The sequence below is a fragment of the Manacus vitellinus genome, unplaced genomic scaffold, assembly GCF_001715985.3.
Source record: "Manacus vitellinus isolate BGI_N305 unplaced genomic scaffold, ASM171598v3 scaffold_41_pilon, whole genome shotgun sequence".
Lineage (NCBI taxonomy): Eukaryota > Metazoa > Chordata > Aves > Passeriformes > Pipridae > Manacus > Manacus vitellinus.
Window position 1 is genome coordinate 6,024,770 of NW_021940545.1, and position 19,192 is coordinate 6,043,961.

The 19,192-nt window shown below is 55.9% G+C and overlaps 3 protein-coding genes across 7 annotated transcripts; all 3 read left to right on the forward strand.

The window, feature by feature from the left end:
- The first annotated feature begins 499 nt into the window (after positions 1-499).
- On the forward strand, positions 500-5,830 carry MPZL3 (myelin protein zero like 3). The gene is made up of 5 exons (XM_029962111.1): positions 500-664; positions 1,076-1,286; positions 1,944-2,109; positions 2,972-3,035; positions 4,930-5,830. Exons 1-5 carry the CDS (start codon positions 500-502, stop codon positions 4,954-4,956), a joined length of 633 nt encoding a protein of 210 aa, XP_029817971.1. The 3' UTR covers positions 4,957-5,830.
- Positions 5,831-7,154: 1,324 nt separating this feature from the next.
- JAML (junction adhesion molecule like) lies at positions 7,155-12,809 on the forward strand. 3 transcript variants are annotated; one of them, XM_018078709.2, is made up of 8 exons: positions 7,155-7,330; positions 9,138-9,186; positions 10,458-10,615; positions 10,964-11,189; positions 11,336-11,465; positions 11,808-11,862; positions 12,065-12,160; positions 12,335-12,809. In XM_018078709.2, the coding sequence occupies exons 2-8, from the start codon at positions 9,144-9,146 to the stop codon at positions 12,494-12,496; spliced, it is 870 nt and encodes a 289-aa protein (XP_017934198.1). In that variant the 5' UTR covers positions 7,155-7,330; positions 9,138-9,143; the 3' UTR covers positions 12,497-12,809. The 3 variants fall into 3 exon arrangements, with proteins under 3 accessions (XP_017934198.1, XP_017934200.1, XP_017934199.1); XM_018078711.2 differs by having other exon boundaries at positions 11,339-11,465; XM_018078710.2 differs by lacking the exon at positions 7,155-7,330 and having other exon boundaries at positions 9,072-9,186.
- Positions 12,810-14,449: 1,640 nt separating this feature from the next.
- On the forward strand, positions 14,450-18,840 carry SCN2B (sodium voltage-gated channel beta subunit 2). Of its 3 annotated transcripts, none has more exons than XM_029962109.1 (5): positions 14,451-14,662; positions 15,176-16,244; positions 17,165-17,331; positions 17,491-17,701; positions 17,830-18,840. In XM_029962109.1, exons 3-5 carry the CDS (start codon positions 17,182-17,184, stop codon positions 18,027-18,029), a joined length of 561 nt encoding a protein of 186 aa, XP_029817969.1. In that variant the 5' UTR covers positions 14,451-14,662; positions 15,176-16,244; positions 17,165-17,181; the 3' UTR covers positions 18,030-18,840. The 3 variants fall into 3 exon arrangements, with proteins under 3 accessions (XP_029817967.1, XP_029817969.1, XP_029817968.1); XM_029962108.1 differs by having other exon boundaries at positions 14,647-14,662; positions 15,108-16,244; XM_029962107.1 differs by lacking the exon at positions 15,176-16,244 and having other exon boundaries at positions 14,450-14,662.
- The last annotated feature ends 352 nt before the right edge of the window (positions 18,841-19,192 follow it).

The following is a 19,192-nucleotide window of genomic DNA, read 5'->3' on the forward strand; positions in this document are numbered from 1 at the left end:
GGAAGGGCAGGACGTGAGCGATGCTCCGCTGAGCGCTGTGCGGGCCGAAGCCCGCGGCGGGTGAGCCGGGCAGGAGGGGCTGCACACGCTGGAAACGAGAACTGAGAGCGCTTATTGCTGCGGGGTGACTCCTGACCCGGTGCACGTGGAATTCAGGGGCTGTGGCGAGACACACAGAGCCAAAATTGCCTTAAAGTAAAGGTGCCTTAAAGTAAAGCACCTAAAGCTGGGACTTTGGAACTCGTCAGAGAGGCATCTGATCCCATTTCTCAGCTCTTTATCTCCACATCTAAATATAAGCAGGCTCCAGCCCTGCAGAGAGTAGGTCATGGGCGTTGTCTGCTTTCCTTCAAATTTCGTTGTGGAGAATGTCATTATTGCCCTGCTTTAGCCTTTGAATTGTTGTTGACCTGCACCTGTGTTGATACTTTTGGGACATCAACACTTCTGTGCCTCGCTGGTAACTTAATCCTTGTCTTTTGTGCCTGTTCCATCAGGTATGTGCAAGGCTCTTTCCCTGGAAATTAAAACCAATCCTAAAGTGACGGCTGTCGTTGGTGAGCAAGCCCTGCTGAAATGCTCCTTCAAATCCAGCTCCCCCATCACTGAGAGCCTCGTGGTGTACTGGACATACCGACCCCTCGCTGGGGGCCCGATGGAGACAGTAAGTGGAACAGGGAGTCTGACCAGGCCTCTGTGCTTGCTGAAAATCTGAATTTTGTTTGCTTTACTGAGCTGCTGCATCAGTTCATGGTTTGGAACTCATTGTCACCTTCTTTCCCGTGTGAAATTCCTTTGGTGGTCTTTGGGAAAAAATATTCTATGTAAATGCAAAATAGCATAATGATGATAAGGCAGATAAATTTTGGGGGTTGCTACAAGTGCTGCATTGTGCACTGTAGCCGTAGTATGACTGTAAAGATCTGATTGGTAGCTTTATTTCTCTTGCATAGGAAGTATTCTTTCTGACCCTTTAATGTATATTCCTTTATTATTTCAATCCAAAAAAGCATTTCTCTTTGCGTTCTTGGACGAGTGTTTTATTGGCACAACTGTTGCCTTTGCCTCCTTTTAGGTTTTCCATTACCAGTCCGTTCCATACCCAACAACAGTGGGAAAGTTCAAGGACAGGATATCCTGGGTCGGGAATGTTGCCAGCGGTGACGCTTCCATCGCTCTCCGGAGCCCCGAGCTGAGTGACAATGGGACGTTCTTCTGCAGTGTGAAGAATCCTCCAGACGTGTACCACAACATCCCCCAGACTGTGCTGGAGGTTACAGAGAGGGGTAAGGCTCCTTTTCCATGGTTTGGCCTCATCTGTGGGACAGAGCTGCACTGCGGCTTTGTCGGGATCGTGGGAGTCTGAGCATCACATGGAAAATGTTCCCTGGAGTTCCATGTCAAACTTTCAGCAAGAGTCACCTCAGCCCTGCCTTCCCAGCTCAATACATTGAGAGCTACTGAATTTATTTGGGGCAGGAGGGGACAGAGGGAGCTGTGGTGATAACCGAAATCAAAAGTGTCCCCTTCATTCAGCACTTTCAGCCTCCCCATATTGCAGCGGAACAAGTTAAACGATGAGGAAATACTGGCCTAAAAATAACACCCACATCACAAGCACTGACTGTCAGTAACACTCAATTCCTCATCTGCCCTGCGTGCCAGGCCTGCCCCAAATCTGCAGCTCAGGCGTGCTGATGGAACTGTGTCGTGACCTGCCTTCCTTTGTAGTTCTTTGCATCTAAAGCGCCCGCCTGGGCTGGGTTTGTGACAGGAACCCCACAGATTTGGTGGCAGAGATGGCTGTCTGCAATCTGCCAGTGCTGTGCTTCACGTGAGAAGCCACCAAACTGTGTCCTCTGTTTGTCCCAGAGGCTGGGGAGGGCTCTGTCTGCCTTTCTTTCCCCGTGTTTCACTGCTGGAATGCCGGTGTCTCCCCGCAGGCCTCTCCTTCCGATTGACCTCAGCAGCCCTGCTCTCCTTGTCCGTGTTTCTCCCTTCCACCATCGTGGTCGTTCTGCTGCTGGTGAGGATGGGAAGGAAATTCAGAGTGCTGAAGGAGAAAAAGAAAGGTGGCTACAAGAAGTCTTCCATCGAGGTGTCTGATGAGTAAGTTGTGGCTGCAGCCCAAAGCCTGTCCTTCCACTTTGGCCTGTCAGCACAGGCCAGAGGATGGTTCCTCCACTGTCCTTCGTCACACAGCGCTCAGTGGCTGTGGTTCAGTCACTGGTTCTGCTTCTCCATGGGCACCATTCAGCACTCAGAAAGCTTTGGGAGATCCCCAGGCTGGGGCATGAATCACGTGCTGTACATCCCCTTTTTCTGTCATTCGTGTGAGCCGTGGAACAGAAGCAGTTCAGGGTTAGCCAATCTTTCACTTCTGTAATGGGATTTATTTCAGCCTGAGTCAGCAAGAGATTTTGCCTACGTGGGCTTTATGTGTTGCATTTTGGTATGAAGTGTCCATAACAGCAGAACAGACCCAGTAATACTACCTGGTTCCCCTGTGGTGGCCCGAGCAGAGGTGCCAGGTACTGAAGGAGCCTTGGAGACTGAATTCCTCTCTGCACTGGAGAGGATTCCCCTCTGGAAGGGTCAGTAGTGAGAACAGCCAGGTAACAGTGCTGCTGCAGGAGCTGCACCTGGCTTTGCCATGAATCCAGGACTTCAATCCACTGCAGAGTGAGGTTTTACTGCTTTGTTTCAGTGTTCTGATTGGAATTTTGAGATTCCCCAGCCAAATAGCAGCTCTTGTTTTCTTCTTTGTGGCACTGACGTGAAATATCTGCCTTCAGAATGAGGGGCCTGACAGCCTTTATTCTCCTTGGTTTTGCTGTGCAGAATCAAAGGCTTTTCATCACGATGAAAAAACCTTTGATTCCGTGTGGTGTAAATAGAATTCAGAGCCTGTAGGACTTATCAGTGTGTTTTGGGAGGAAGAGTCCAACCTAATCCTGTGCCTTTTCTGCAGGCCTGAGCAGACAGAGAGCACGGGCTGCTCCGGGAAACTCAGGGCGTGGTGTCTGAACTGTGTGGTAAGTGAAAGCTGGTGTTTTCACTGTGGTTTTGCCAAATTTGATGCTCACAGGAGGTGCTAAGGAGGTGGAGCTTGTCATAACCCCTCTGGATGTCCAGGAGGTGTCCCAAACAGCTGGGCTTAAGCCAATTGATTTTTCGTGTGACTTTATTGAAACCAAAGCTGTGGCTTTTAAGATGAAAAACCAGAATTTAAGTGCAAGCTGCTGTGTAGTTTGTCTGAAGGCCCTGCAGGACCAGCCTGGGGGCTGGCAGTGCTGTGGTGGGGAAGGGAGGCAGGGACCCCCCGATGCCCTGTGCTCCTTGCAGAGGAGGTGCAGCCCTGCTGCTCTTCTGGAGACCTTCCTCCTTTCACCCTGTTTACATTGCAACAGAATGTTTCTAAACCCCTGTGGTTTGTTTGTTTCTTTGTGGCTTTTTGTTTGTTGTGCCTTGTTGTGTGTTGTTGTTTTCTAACTCTGCTGGCTCCCTTCCTACCCATGAGCAGCTCCTGTGAATCAGGAGCCTTGTGCTGACAATACTGAGTGTTTTGCCACCTGCTGTCCTTGTTTTGTGTGAGTGCTGTGTGCTGGGATCAGCAGCCACAGCCACCAGTGTGGCACATTCCAGAGTAATTTGAGTGTTTTCATTTTTTTCCACGGTGTCCTGTAGAGCAAACTGACCTGAGGCACCTTTACATCTCTTATACACAGTCAGGACATATGCTAAGGAGTATTTAAATGTATGTTGCTTCACTCACTATTCTAATGCCAGTGATTTAAAATGTCCTAAATGCATGAGCCTTCAGACAGGCGTGTGCTGATGGTTTCTGTTAGATACAGAATGGAAAACAAGCAATTATGTAAGTTAAATATTAAATATTTACATTTCTACATAAGACACAGCAGTTACAAGCCAGCAGTGTTGGGAGCAAGGGTTTGGAGAGGTGCAGAAAGTAGGAAATGCTTTGTGCCAAAGGGGAAGTGGCCTTAGAGGTGGAAAGGTGACATGCTGGGAAGCAGGGAGGGACCAGGTGGAGATATGGGAAAGGATGGAGCCCCAACTTGGTGACAGAAATGCTGTCAGGCAGTGGGAGATCTCAAAAGTTGAAAAATGTCTTCTCATCCTTTGAGAGGAGTCAAATTGGAGGGATATCATCCTGCTGCTCTCACATTGAGTATTTTGTCTGATTTGATTCTCTGCTCTGATATTGAAATACTTGTCTGATCAGGTGGCTGAGAATCCCGCCGCACTCACCTTAATGATTCTGCATTTTTGAGGTTTCTGTAATGTGCTTTTTCATGCTTAATGTGTTACCAAACAACTGAAATTGCAAAGCCATTGAAAAACCTCTTTGGGCTCAAAGTGACTGGAGAGTCAGTGAGATTTCCCCTGCAGAGCTGAGGAGTTTGAGTGAGTTCAGAGCTGGGAGCTGCAGATCTGGCTCGAGGGGACGCCAGCAAATGTCTCCTGTGGTTGGAATTACAGGCGACTGGGCTCTGAAAATAAGTGGTTGCTGTAGCTGAAAAAACAATAATTTGTGCTGCTCTCTGCAGGGATTGGTGGTGCTTTTGCTTTGTGCTGCACTTTATGGCTCATCTTTGGTTTGAACTTTAGCTACTGCTTCTCTTCAAACACACTTGATGTGCTGGTTATATTGTGGTGGTTGGTCTGTGTGTCTGTGAGGAGTCAAACAGATTCAGCTGCAAGTGCTTATACATACATATATATACATTTACATACATTTTTACCAGTGTTTATGCCAGTCCTCTGGCCTGCTCAAGCACAGCAGCACTTTGGGAAGCATTCAGGCTCTTGTCAGAAGCCCAGCAGGCTCAGCATTCTGCTGAACTCATGACTTGACTCATGTCTTCACACACAGTCTCAATTTTTCTCCCCATGCTCCCTGTTTAGGACACGGATGAGGAAGATCTATACTGATGAAAGGCTGAATCTGTGGAGAGAGAACAAAATGGCAGCACTGAAAATCAGGGCCAGGCACTTCCGAAGGCTGCTGGATAACCAGTGCAGGTGGAAGGATGTGCTCTGCTCTTGGTGGATTGGAAGAATGATGCTGCTGGGATAATTCACTTCTATGTAATGATGATTTTTAAAAAATCCTTCTAATTTATTGGGGAAAAAGGAAATCTCTTCAGTTCACTTGTGCAGTGCCTACAGAAGCCTCAGTGCCTGCAGCTGCACAGGCTGTGTCCTCCCAGCCCTCTGCCATCGTGTCTTGGTTCACTTGCAAATTTTTTGACTTTTTGGTGACATCCCTCCTCTCCTGAGCCTTTGAAACGGAATTTCCTGAAGGACAGGCTGCTCCAGAGTTCTCTAGGCTGCTCATCTTTGGGGACTGGTGACGTTTATTCTCAGTTTTTTTGGAATGTATTTGCTGATGCTCAAACCTGTTTGATGAAGGGTTATCTGCCATCCTGGGAGCGAAGAGAACCTACTGCTTTTTGACTATTTCTTGGTTTAATCAGCTGCATCACTGGCTACATCTCCTTCTCCTTGTAGAGGTGAAGCACAATTCATAGAAAACAAACCTTTTTTTTTTAATCAGAAGTGCAAATGGGGACTCTGTATCTGGGGACACACAACCCCATCTACCTCAACCATGGACTCGAGCACTGCCCAAACCATTGTTCTGTTTGCAGTAGTTGTTTTCTTCCTCTCCTGGGTACCATTTTAGGGAAATGGCCAATCATGCAGCATTGCTTCCCCTGAAGGAAGAGCATTTCCTCTTTCACCAACCTTGTCCCTTAATGAATGACAAAGAGCAGTGGAATCCGTGTCTGCTGAATCCCTAAAGAGCTGCTGTTTGCTGCTTCCTTCCCCTGTGTGACATTGGTCAAATATTCTCCTTTTACAGGTGTGGTGCAATTTTACTGCTGATATTGATGTGCCATTACGAATAAACTGCTTTATTTCATTTTGGCCCCTGGATAACTTTATTTGGTTAAATATAATTGAACTCATAAAACTGCCGCCCTGAGTTGTTGCTTGGGTATAAAAATTGTCTTGTGGTGATGGGTAAAGGGAACAGATTTAACCCAAAAGGGAACAGGTACCGAGTCCCCCCTTTGGCAGCTCTGTGGTGGCTGCAAGTCTCAGGTGTGTGAGGTTCCTGACTGAGAAGCAGGCCAGCTGTAGATTTGCATCTCCAGATGGAGAAATACATTTTTCTCCTGCCTACTATAAAGCAACATTTAAAATGTTTGTGCTTCCTGGTGACACAATGCCTCTGTGGGCCAGAGGTTTCCTGAGAAAGGCTGCTGGTGGGATTATGCAGCCTGGAGGAAGTGGCTTTGTTGTTCCACTCTCAGAGGTCACACATCACGCAAGTTCTTGGGGAAAATGAGAGACTTGTTTGCTGCAAAGTGTTTGCCTTCAGCTGGGACTCCTTTGCAAACAAGAGGCTGGACCCTGGGCAAACCTTTCTGGTGCAGAGCTGAAGTGCCCCTCGGAGGCAGACTCTGCACTGAGTGATGTGCAGCCTGAGTGAGGCTGAGCTTTCTCTTGCTCTGTCACCCATGTGGAAATCCCTTGGTGTGCCATGAAAGCCACTGAGACTGGAATGGAGAACAGGAGTTGCTCTGGTGTTTCAGAGAAAGAGGAAGAGTGAAAACGGGCTCTCCAAGGGCCTGGGGGGTGTGCAGTGGATGAAATCAGTGGCTGGGGGGTGTTTCTGAAGGGAACAGCTGTGACAGGGGTGTGAACAGGGGTCCTTTAGCCCATGAGGTGCCTGCTGGGCCGGGGCTCCTGGCAGCACCAGTAGTAAAGTCCAACAAAGTTACTCAGTGATGCCTCATCAGGACAAGATCCTGCAGCAAGGATGGTTCTCTAACCAGCTCTGATCCCCAAAAACAAACCAGGGGGGAGCACAGGTTGTGTGCCAGGCACCTCTCCATCCTTGCCTTCCCACATAGTGACTGGTCAGGTTGTTCTGCCACGGTGGAAGGGCAGGGGCTGAGCCAGTTTGTACCTGTGAGGTGTTTTTTCCTGAAGCTGCTGCATCCCCATCATCTCCTCTCAGCCAGGATGCTCCTGCTGTTGTTGTGACCTCTCTGTTGCAGCCCTTCCACATTCTGATTTGTTAATCTACTTCCTCTTGCTTGTGAAAGTGGTCACCAAGCTGGACCTGAGAGAAGGAACCAAGTCTGGCAGGAGAAATATCTTGCACATGTGATGTCAAGATGATTTAGCAACTGGTTCAGATACTCCGAATTATTAACAACCAATTCAGATACTCCAGGTTTGCCACTGAAGAACCCTTCATGCAAGACAAGTTGACTGCCCCAAGCCACACTGGGTGAGTATTTTTCGCCATAATATTTACTTTTGTTTTGTTTTTTTTTCCTTGAAAAGATAACCAGGGATTCAGAAGTGCTAGAGATTCAGATGCCACGTGAAAAATAAGGGAAATGTGAAGGCTGTATGATATCTGTCTTTTTTTTCCCCCAGTCTGTTTGCTAAAGGTGATTTGGATGTGTCAGCACCATAAAATAACAGCAGGGTGAGTGGGTGCTGTTTCCAGCTGGTGCATCACAACACCCACAGACTGGTGTGTGTCACGGGGGGAGACCCTGCAAAGATGTGTTCCCAGGCAGGACCAGAGTTTATTCTCAAAAACAGGGTAATAAATCCTGGAAGGGCTTGATAGTACATAAGGCACAGAGCCTCGGTAGCTCAGCTGCAGGGAGCTTAGGAGATTCTGAGCATGGAAATCCCACGTTTCAGGGTGCTGAGGACTGTTCTTTAAGCTGGCTGTTCTCTTGGCTCCTGTGTGGGGGTGCTCCTGGGAGGGTGCAGCTCTGCTGGATTTTTTGGCAGTGTCTCTGGAAAGTAGGATGCTGTGGCCTCCTGCAGGGAGCTGTGCTGCCCCAGCTGAGCTCTGGAGCTGAGCAGGAGCAGTGCTGTGTTTGTAGGTCGTGTGTGCAGCAAACTGTGTCACAGCAGAGCTGCAGCAGCACAGCCAAACCACAGCTTGTCCCTCCACCACCAGAAACCCGACCCCTGGGGGGGCCCTGTGCTTTTAAAGGGATTTGAGACAATTCCAGAAGGTGTGCTGCCCCTTTGCAGGATTTTTGTTTGTGGAAAAGGGAGGGTGATCAAGGGCAGAGGGTTCTACATCTCTGACTGCAAAGCTGCAGTGACTCCCTCAGCCTGGAACAGACCCACAGGTACCCAGTAGCTAATTCTGGGCCTGTAATCCCTGCCTGAGGCTGGTGTAAAGATCCTGTCCCTTGCACGATGAAGCCACCAAGATGTCACAGATGATTCAGTTCTCGTCCTTCTGTTTCTGCAGCGAAAATGCCTGTGCTGGAAAACACGTGCTGGTAATGGCAGCCTCAAATCCAACTGCCACGTGCAGATTCTCCAGGCAGGAGGGCTTCTCTCAGTAACTTTGTGCCCTTAACTGTGTTTAGCATTTTTGAATGGCCGTAGCTGGGAATCATGGAGCAGGGACACAGCAAGCAGGGTACTGACTTTGCCTTCCTTTTAACACCAGTTGGCACACCCCTGATGATGACAACCAATCCTTCCTTGGGCTGCAGGATATATCCACGAGGTGTAGAAAGGAAATGTCAGCTTTATTTTGAGAGATGTGCAGCAGGTCAGGCTGAATCCAGTGACCAAACATGGCACTGTGTGGACAGAGCCCAAGAGGCTCCAGCAGAACCTCTCTCCCTGTGCAGCACCCTGGGGCAGGGGGGTTAGTCCTGGAGGAGGGGGGTCTGCGTTTTTAGGACCTAACTTGTCTGATTCTGTAGTATTCAAAACATCCCACTGCTCTGTGAGCAGAGCTGACTCCTGTGAACATCTCTGCTCAGATGTCAGAGGCTTGACCCCAAACCACCGGAAAGATTCATGACTTAGGGGGAAACACAAAGGGGTTCAGGCTGAGCCCTTTTCCTCACGCTCGCTCTTCCTGTCCAGGGCTCAGAGCAGCCTCAAAAACCAGAGACCTGGTGTGTGCCATCTGTACTTGGCTGAGTTTCAGGCTCCCAACTTGAGAGGCTGCACATCAGGCAGCAGAGCCTTGAGCTGGTGGCAAGTTGTTGGTGTCCTGCCCCAGGGGAGCCTGATGCCTGTGTCACATCTGCTTTTCTTTTCAGAGTAAGATGAAGGTGTTGCTGAGCCTGACTCTGGTGCTGACATGGCTGGGGAAGCTATAAGTTTTATTTGCCTTGCCTTCTTTCCCCTCTGCCTTTGCTGTAAGACCTGAGTACCAGTGAATCCTCTGGTCTCTGGGTGCTGCATCTTCCCTTCCTGCAGACCTCACATTTGTATAGGCTTCGAACTGCAATGGCATCCCTGGATGTGTCCTGTACTTAGCCAGGCTCCAAGGCCTTGAAAGAAGTAGAACAGCTTCACCAAGTCTAAATACAGGGAAAGGCTTCCAAGGTATTGATTTTGGCTCTGCTCGAGGCAGCTCAGCCCTTGGTCTTCTCTGCTGGCAAGTATTTGTCATTACAGCTCTGCAGCTGGTCAGGACCAAAAGAACCTGTTTGGGAAGCACTTTGCATTTATTATTTAGAGGACATCAGACAAGCACTTGGTGCTTGGCCAGGGCCCAGCCCTCTGTGGCTCATGGACAGGCTGAGCAGAGTGGCTCAGACATGAGGACAAGCCGACCTGTCAGAGCAGCTTCCCGCTGAATCAGCTCCCCTAGCTCTCAACAGAGAACTGCCAGAGCCTCAGCCTCTCCTTCCAGTGCCAGTGCAGGCTCTGGAGCATGCAGGGTGTCTCTCAACGAGCTCCAGAGGCATTTTCTGGCCCACTTTTTTCGCAGAATCGTTTAGTTTGGAAGAGACCTTTAATCCCCTTCCTGCTGTGCGCTCTGCAGCCCAGCGTGCCGGCAACTGCTTCGTGCTGGTTGTGTCAGCTCTGTGCTCTTTGATCTTCCTCTCTTTTGGGTTTTTTTTCCCCACTGTCCAGCTTCTCTAGAAACCCCAAACTGTGGTTATGTGGCCAGACAAGTACAAGCGCAGGTCTGGAGCCTGTGAGCAAAGGGGAAGGCAGCCAAATGGGCAGGTTGTGAAGGAGGAACTGAAATGCGTGTGAAGCAGCCGAATTGCCCCTGGCCTGGCAGAGAAGAGGGCTGCACAGGTTCTCCCAGGCAGTGACTCACAGGAACAGCCCTGCAGGAGCTGCAGGCTCTGGCTCCGAGGCGTTGGAGGGCTGGGGTTGTGCCTCCCGACTTCCCTTGTGCGCGGCTTGTCCGGCGAGCGCGGCAGCCCCTGGTCTGGCGGCGGGAGGATGTGCTGCCCCACATCCCGGGCACGCCAGGAGCAGGGCTCAGGGAGAGGCTTTGCCCCTGGACTGGCCGGTGCCGTGAGCCCCAGGCCCACCTGGAGAGGAGACACCGATGGGGATGGGCAGGCTGCACCTGGCCCTGCTCCCCGCACTCATCCTGCTGTCCTTGTCCCCGGCAGAGCGGAGCGGAGGGTCTGGCTGGGTGTTCACAGAGCCTCAGCTTCGAGCTAGCGCTGGGGACTCTGTGCTGCTGCAGTGCCACTTCCTAGACCTGGAGAACAAGGGCTGGACCGTGAGCAAGGTGGACTGGATACACAAGGCAGGGGCCGGCACTCAGGTGGGTCGGGATCGGGGGGTGGGTGGTGGAGGGGGACACGGGGCTGTGGCGGGGACTGTGGGGAGGCAGCTCTGGGGAGGATGTGGGGAAGCCTGTCTGCCTGGCCCGGACCACGAGAGGAGGAAGGTTCCACGAGGGGAGGAAGGTTGCCTGTGTGGTGGTGGGACACCCCGTGGCCCCAGGCTGCAGGGGAAGCACCGCTCTGGGTGGGAGCCGGCTCTGTGAGCAGCAATTGCTCCGTGGGGAGAGGGAGAGAGCAGGACTTGAGGGCTCTCGAGCAGGGAAGGCTCACGGGGCAGTGCCTTTCCACTGGGCTTCCTTGACCTGACGCTGTCTGTGCCCTGGCAGGAGGAGGTGGTGTTTTTCTACTACAGTAACCGGGGGGTCCCTGCGGGCCGCTTCAAGCACCGGGCACAGTGGGAAGGGAGCCTCTCCCGCCGGGATGGCTCCATCCGGCTGCGGGACCTGCACGTGAACGACAGCGGCACCTACGAGTGTGAGATCCGGCTGCAGCTCAACAGCAGCATCTTCAAGAACCGCACGGTGCTGCACGTCAGTCCCCCGGCACAGAGAGGTGCGTGCTGTCCCTGCCACTGCTCCCCTGCTCCCTCGTGCTGAGGGGCTGCAGAGACCCTGAAGGCTCTCAGACCTGCTGCCACGGCCCTCCTGCAGCAGGGCCGGGGTCCCCGTGGTGCCATCCCTGCCTTGGTGTCTCCCCAGAAGGACGAGGGGCAGCAGGTGCCCAGGAGGTTGCACCCCTGAGAGACTCCGGGTTTTGGCCGGCGGTGGTGGGCTGTGGCTGTGTGGCCGTGGTGGTGGCGTTCCTGGCCGGACTCTGCGTGAGGAAGAGGTACCAATGCTGGCTCTGGGGTTATGGGGCTGAGCAAAGCACCTCCCTGTGCTGGTGTCCCCAGCCAAGCATCACCCTGAGCTGCCCCGTGCAGGGCAGGTTCCCAGATATGAGGGTTCAACTCCCCCGGTGTGGGGTGCAGGCTCCTGCTGCCATCTAGTGTCACTCTGCCCTGGCCAGTCCCCCCTTGGCTCCCAAGCCTTCTGGGCTGGGCCAGCAGCAAGGATGGCCTGGCTGAGGCACGTGCAAAGGGATTCCAGTGTCCTGGGAGGGGGAGGGAGGGCCAGGAGGGGCAGGCAATGCTTCTCACTGGAGATGACACTGCTGTTGCCTTCCCACAAGGTTTGCAGGCAACACAGCCCTGGAGAGGATTGGAAACAGCAAGAGCAAAGCAGAGGTGAGAGCTGGGGCTGGAGGGAGCACTGAGGTCGGGTGTGTGGGGAGGCCAAGGGAGGGGATCCCACGCTGGCCAGGCACGAGGTGCCATTCCCTACCCAGACACAGCCGTGGCTCTTGGTGCCTGCCCTGTGAGTGGGGTCAGGCAGCCCTTGTGTGTTTGGGGACTGCCCAGTTCCAAACATCCCAATTCCCCCTTGCAGGAAGCACTTTACTGCTCAATCCCTGGAGCTGAGATACCCAAGGCTGAACAGGATGCCAAGAAGAAGAGGAGAGCTGAGGACACCTACATAACCATGGTGAGGAGCAGGCTGTTGTGATCCCCCACATCACTGCCCCCTGGCCAGGGTCGTGGCATCCAGGCCTGACCCCTCACTCCCTGTGCCAGGCAGCAGCATCCCTTGCCCCCTTCCCCCTCCAAACAGCCCCTGGTACCTGTGGTGACACTCACACCCTGTCCCTTGCTCCGGCAGCACCCCTCCCACTGCCGGGAGAACGGAGTCTACGTGGAACTGTCCAAGAGGATGATCCCAACAGAATGGATGGGAGAGGAGAGACAAGGTGATGGACAAAGCCAGGAGCCCCACAGCAGACCAGAGCAGCCACTTCCCCGGGCTCCAGAGCAGGAGAAATAGCCGTGCTGGAAGACGAAGCCTCTTAGCCAGGTGTGTCCAAGACACCTTTGTCCCTTTGGGTGGCCAGAACTGGTGACACTTCACTGTGTGCTCCGTGCCAGGGCACTGCTGGGGCATGGCCCACCCCAACTGTCTGCAGAGGACGAGGGGAGACCTGTCCCTCTTGCTCCCTGGTCTCTGGAGGGGGGGACAGTGGGCACAGCCTCCATGCTCTAGCTTTAAGCCTGGTCCTGAGACAAGGATCTCCAAGGGGGGATATGCAGCGGGGGCCATTATGGTATTATTCTGGAGATAATAAAACTCAGGGACTCTTCCCTGTTCCTGTCTTTGTTTTACCTCTTGCTTAAGCATGTGATGTCCAAAAGCTGCCCGGCCCAGGGCCTGGGAACCCCTGCACCAACGTGCAGCCTCGCACAGGGCCCGGCTGGCCCCAGGGAGCAGTAAAGCCAAATGGGCCACAGAGGGGGGTCCCTTTGCAGCAGGACAGGGGTGGAGGGGAGCAGGACAGACCCTGCAGGCAGCGTGTGTGTGCTCATGTCTCCCAGCCCCTGGCCATGGGTGAGCACCCACCCTATACCCAGGACAGGCAGTCCTGGCCGGGGAGGAGCCCAGCACACCCCCCAGGCCTCCAGGGCAGCATCTGAGAGGGTGCTGGCGCTGCTCCTGCTCTATATATAGATGTTTGACACCTCCAGGTGCGGAGGGAGCGCAGGGACCCTCCACCTCCCACCACTGCTGAGACTGCAGCGCTGCTGCTCCTCCTTGGTTCACGTTGACACCCTGCTCTCTTTTCCTGGAGGGAGGCAGAGGGATGGGATCACAGCAGGAACCAGCAGCCCGAGCTGGTTTTGGGGTGTTGGAGGGTCACATGTGACCTCTGCTGCCGTTGTGGGAGCTGTTGTGGCAGAGCAGAGTGGGCTCTGCCTGCCCAGCGTGCAGGGGAACTGCTGTGTGTGCAGGGAGGGTGTTTGCTGAGCAGGGTTGCTGTGTTTGCCCTGCCACTCTGATGCCTTCTCTCCCAGCTGTCCTGTTTCCCCTCCTGAGGCTGGTCAGGTAGCAGAGCCCCTCTGTGTCCCTGTTGCCCCATCCCTTCCTCCCCAGGTGTGTAGGAAGCAAGATGTGCCCTGGCTCCAGGGCATCCCTTGCCTTTCTCCCCACTGATGCTGTCTCAGCAAACTCCCCCTCCCTGTGTCCCAGGGGACGAGAACCAGGGCACTGAGCAGCTGCTGTCTCTGCCTTTGGTCCCCATGAGGCCATGTCAACCCCTTCCTGCTCCCACCTCTGCAGCCTGAGGCCAGGCTTGGAGTCCAGGGCCCAAAGACTTCCTTGTCCGATGGTGCCAATGGGATCAAAGACTTTCTGCAGCTCTGTCACTGCTGGGCAGAGCTTCCTTGTCCCACGGGCTGGGTGAGCAGGGCTGTTGCTTTGGGAGAGCATGCTGCTGGGGGGATGGCAGAGCTTGGCACCCCTGGGAAGCGAGGGAGCTGCTCTTGCAGTGGCCTGGGAGAAGGGAGGTGAGCAGGAGAGCTTTTACCTGCTGCAGGTCACCTGCCCGTGGCAGTGCCACCTCCTGGGCACGCTGACCAGGCTGCTGTGCAGGCTGCCTCCTTGGGACCCTCTGCTCTTCCCAGCCCCCTCCAGGAGGGCATTTCCAGTGTTCCCGGGCCCAGCTGAACGGGAACTGTTGCCGTGGATGGTACAAGCGGGGCTGGTCGCCAGCCTCCAGCAGAGCCAAGGGGACACATCTGCACGGCCCCACTGAAACCAGGGGGGCTGCAGGGGCCGGGGGAACCCACCGTGTGGCACAGCCCGCCAGGAGAGCATGGAGCTGGAGTTGCCAGGAGCTGTCGCCTGCAGTTCAGGAGAAAATTTTTCCGCCCTCCCACTCCGCCGGCTGCAATCCACCAACCACAGCATTTACTGCTTTTTTTCGCCCCAGCTCCGCTCCAGCCATATTGGGCTGTGGAAATAAAGCGGCTCTAATGTTATATGTCACCTGCAAATAACCCGGGCGTTCGAAAAAAACCCCCTCCACCACCACCTCCAAAACCCACGCCACCACCACGTCCTCTCCACGCACAAAAAATCCTCCAAAAATGAGCCCGGAAGCCTGGCTCCCGCAGCCCACCTTGTTCCTCACTGGCCTCACCTTGCTGCTCTCGCTGGGTAAGTGTCTGACCGGATGCCCTTGCATGCAGCCAGCTGGGGAGGCACCCCCCTGCCTGGCCAGAGCCCTCACCCGCACCCCAGCCCGTGCCGGCGCGGGGAGCCAGCGCTGAGCCGCAGGGATGGGCACGGAGGTGGTCCAGCATGCACCCTGCAGAGAGCCACCAGCCAGGGTGACCTGCTTTTTGGGCAGGGTGGGGGGTTATGCTGCGCCTGCATCTTCTCCTAAAGCCAGCCGTGCATCCCGCTCGCTGTTTGCATGCCGGGGACAGGAGGGGGCTGCCGCGGGCACGGGGGCTGCGCCTCGCCGGGGAGGTGGTGGTGGGTGGCTGCGGTGGCTTGTGGCTGTCCTTGGGGTGGTGGCTGGCGGCTGGGGGAGCGGGCACCGGGCTGGCAGTGCTGCACTGGCCGGGGGGAGATGTGTCCCCTGCATCCTGCCCCGCAGCCAGCAGCATGTGTCAGCAGCTTTGGGTCGGTATCGATCGTGAATGGGAACGCATCACTTCTTTGAAGTGCTGCTCGCGCTGTCCTGGAGCTCCTGATGGGCTGCCTTACCCCTGAGGAGAGAGCCTGGGAAAGGAGGATACAAAACCTAGCGAGGTCTGCTTTAGAGGCTGCTGTAATTTTACCTCCCTGGGCACAGGGTGCAGCGTGACAGAGCGTTTGGGAGCCTGCGCAGCACCGAAGGACACAGCCTGGACGGTCGGTCCCGGGGGCTTTAGGGGCTTCTTCCCCCACTCCTGCTGTCCCCCAGTGCTGGGCAGTGGCAGAGTTTGGACCCACACACGTGGGTGCTCCCAGGGCACGTGCTCCCGCATGCTGGCTGCCCGTGAGGACCCTCTGGCTGCGGTGCAGCCCTGCCAGGCCGTGGTCTCCCCGTCTGGGGCGACAGGATTGCTCCTGGTGGGATCTCATCCCCCTGTAGAGCCCTGGGGGCACCCTGAGGGCACAGAACAAAGCCAGGTCACCCGATTGCAGGCACACATTGTGTGAGCAGTGCTCAGACAATGACTCCATGCAGGGACACCCCCCCAGCCAGGCCTGCTGGGACAGACCAGCTCCTGGCTCTTCTCTCCCACCCCTGAGAGGTTTTCTTGGAAGCATCTAAAGCTGTGATGGGGCAGCAAGGCTGTGGCACCGGCTCAGGACACTTCTTCCTTCCTTGGACGCTGTGACTCGTCCCCATGTGCCAGCTGTCCCCATCCCTGTCTCCCTGAGCCCCGTGGGAGCCCCCCCTGCTCTGGGGGTGGATGGAGGGTGCTCACCTCGGCTGCCAGCACAGCAAGGAGCATCTCCAGGGCTTGGCCATACCTCAGGGCACTCCCTGCCCCCAGAGAGCTTCAGGGTGCTGCGGGTTCACACCTTGCAGTGAGACCTGTGGCTTGAAGCAGCCGTGTCTGTGGCTCGGGAAAGGCTGTTTTCCCTGGCTGCAGAGCCTGGCCCCTTTCCTGCCCTGCTTGCAGGCGGAGCGGAGTGGCCAGCGGAGCAGCCTGGACATGCCTCCAGCTCGGCCGCAGGGCTGGACTCGGCAGCACCTCGGGAAGAAGGTTTGAGAGCAAAGAGCAGCAGCCCAAGGGGAGAGGTGAGGTGATCCGAAAAGCACCTGGTGGTGGTGGTGTCACTGTCCCCACCCTGTGGGATGCCACAGGCCCCCTTTATCGTCCCCTCCCTCCCAGGGCTCTCTGTCCCCATGTCACTCAGGGCTTAGCCTCGATGTTTGCAGCCAACTGGTTGCACAGGAGCCTGTCCCCTTTCCAGGCTGCAGGCACTGGGTCTGGGGTGCTGCTGGGGCAGGCAGCACCCCAGGGGAGCTGCAGGGATGGAGTTGAGCAGGTCACAGACACCCCATCCCTGCCCATGTCCCAGCTGAGTCCTGCCCTGGGAGCTGCACCAGGTACTGCCCCTGTTTCTCTGCCACAGCCAGGCTGGGGAGCAGGGACTGGCCTCGTTCCCCCAGGAGTGACCCAGATCTCACTCTGGTCATTCCCAGCTGGAGAACCCTTGCGTGGGCACTGCTGGGAGGGGGGAGCATCTGCATTCCCCCTGCAGCCCCTGGGGCCAGCCCTGGCAGATCCCAGCCCTCGCTGCCGTGCCGTGTCGTGCTGGGAACGAAATCTGATGAGCGCAGCCATAAATTTCAGGGCGGATGTGGCGCCGGGCCCCGTGTGCTGACGCTGCATCCAGCCCTGCACGGCGCTATGGATCCTATGGATCCTGCAGCAGGAAAGCCTCGGGCACCGGCAGGGCTGGCTGCAAGTCAGCAGGAGTCAGCGCCGGGCACGGCACTCAGGGGTCATTGGCCCTGGCAGAGCAGGGATGATGCTCTTCCTGTCCAACCAAGGGACTGTACCAGGGCTGGGGCTGCTCCCCTTGTTGCCTGTCACTGCTGTGTAAGGAAATCCCACTCCTGGCTGGATGCAGTGTGCACGGATGTGCCTGGAAGGTGATGCCAGGCCCCAGGGTGAGCTCTGTGCCCCTTCCTAACTCCTCTGCATCCGGCAGCACCCCCGGGACTGGGCATGGAGGTCATGGCCCCTCCCACCATCAGTGCCTTGAATGGCACCTCGGTGAAGCTCTCCTGCACCTTCAACTCCTGCTACAAGGTGGAGAACAAGCAGTTTTCCCTCAACTGGACGTACCAGGAGTGCAGTAACTGCTCGGAGGAGCTGGTGAGTCTCACTGGGGCTGGGGATCAGCTCCAAGTAGTCGTGTGTGTCCCTTGGGGTCCCGGGCAGGGCAGCACGTGCAGGGAGGGGGGTGCCCAGCCGGGGAGGGAACACGTGGGGTGCCAAGCACTGTCTCACCTCCTCTCCCTCTCGGCTGCCCAGTTCCTGCAGTTCCGGATGAAGATCATGAACAAGCAGCTGGACCGTTTCGGGAACCGGGTGGAGTTCACGGGGAACCCCGCCAAGTACGACGTGTCCTTCACCCTCAAAAACGTGCAGCTGGAGGACGAGGGCATCTACAACTGCTACGTCCTGAACCCCCCGGACCGGCACCGGGGCTACGCCAGCATCAGCCTGAAGGTGCTCACCGAAGGTCAGTGTCCCCTCTGTAGCTGCCTCGGGCAGGGTTTGCTCCCTGGCCCTGGGAGAGAGAGCCCTGCCCGCTCCCAGTTGCCCCCAGGGGGTGGTTGTGTGCCCTGAGCCCTTGCCCTGTGTCCCCAGAGCCCCCGAAGCACGACTCGACGGTGGCTGTCATCGTGGGTGCCTCCGTGGGCGGCTTCTTGGCCGTGGTGATCCTGGTGCTGATGGTGGTGAAATGTGTGCGCCGGAAAAAGCAGCAGAGGCTGAACACGGACGACCAGAAGACGGAGGAGGAAGGGAAGACAGACGGCGAAGGCAACCCGGACGAGGGCACCAAGTAGTGCCCCCCTGCCTGCCCCTCCCTCCTCACCCCTGTACAGCGTGACCCTCTCGATGTGCTTCCCAGAGCAAGGATTTCTGTCTCCCCAGAGCATCCCTCCCTCCATCCAAATACCCAACCCAGCCTGGAGCAGGGCGCGGAGAGGAGAAGGTCCCTGGAGCCTGGCCCTGGTGGGCAGGGCTGGGGAGGGGGGCTGAAGCACATCAAGGCTGCCCTGAGGCTGAGCTGGGACCAGCCTGTCCCTTGCTGAGTGCCAGAGTTGTGAGGAGGTGCTGGGGACAAGCTGGTGTGGGAGAGGGGGGACCGGTGTGGTCCCCACATACAGAAGGACTTGAGCAGGGGGTGCCAGGAGGGGCAGAGGGGTCTGGGCAGCCCCATGCCCAGTTGTCTGCACTCTGTCCCAATGGAAAACATGAGCTGGGGCCAGTGGCCCCCTGCCCCTGGGGCCATGGCTCGTCCCTGAGGTGTTCCTGCTGTGCCTGGGGCACAGGCAGTGGTGTTCCCATCCCCAGGAGGATGCCAGTAGGCATCCTGGTAGCTGCTAGTCTCCTCCTTGCAAATTCTGTGTGCCAGTGCTGAGGGTGCTGAGACAGAAAGCTCGTGTTCCTCAGGGACTGTCCCGGGTTGCTCGGAAGCTGAGGGCCAGGTAGTGACCATGAGCCCACACGGTGTTTCAGAGCTTTGCTGTGTTTTGGAACCATTAATGGCTCCTGGTTTGCAAGGGATGTACCCTTCTGCCTCCTGGGCTATTTTTGAGTCTGAGCATCTCAGCCAAAGGAGCTGGGCTGACTTTTTTGCGGTCTTGGGGAGGGCAATTGTAATGGAAAATGTTCTGTTGATGTGTCAAACTGAGGTGGTGGGGAGTGGTGGGGTGAGGCTGCTCGGGTCGAAGAGCTGCTGGAAGAAAGAGGAGATTTTGGGCACTTGCTGGGAAGGCACAACAGCAGGCCTGGAGTTAGGACATCTCTGTCACCCTCGAGCAGCCCTGTCATGCTGAGACTGCCTCCTCCAGCCTCCCTGCAGAGCACTGCACAACCCATAACTGCCACGGCAATGCACTGCCAGCGTGCCCAGTGCCACCTGCCTCACTGGCAGGTGAGCTGTGGGGGCTGGAGCACGCCAGGGTCAGGCAGGCAAGTGACCCAGGGCAGTGTCCCCTGCAGC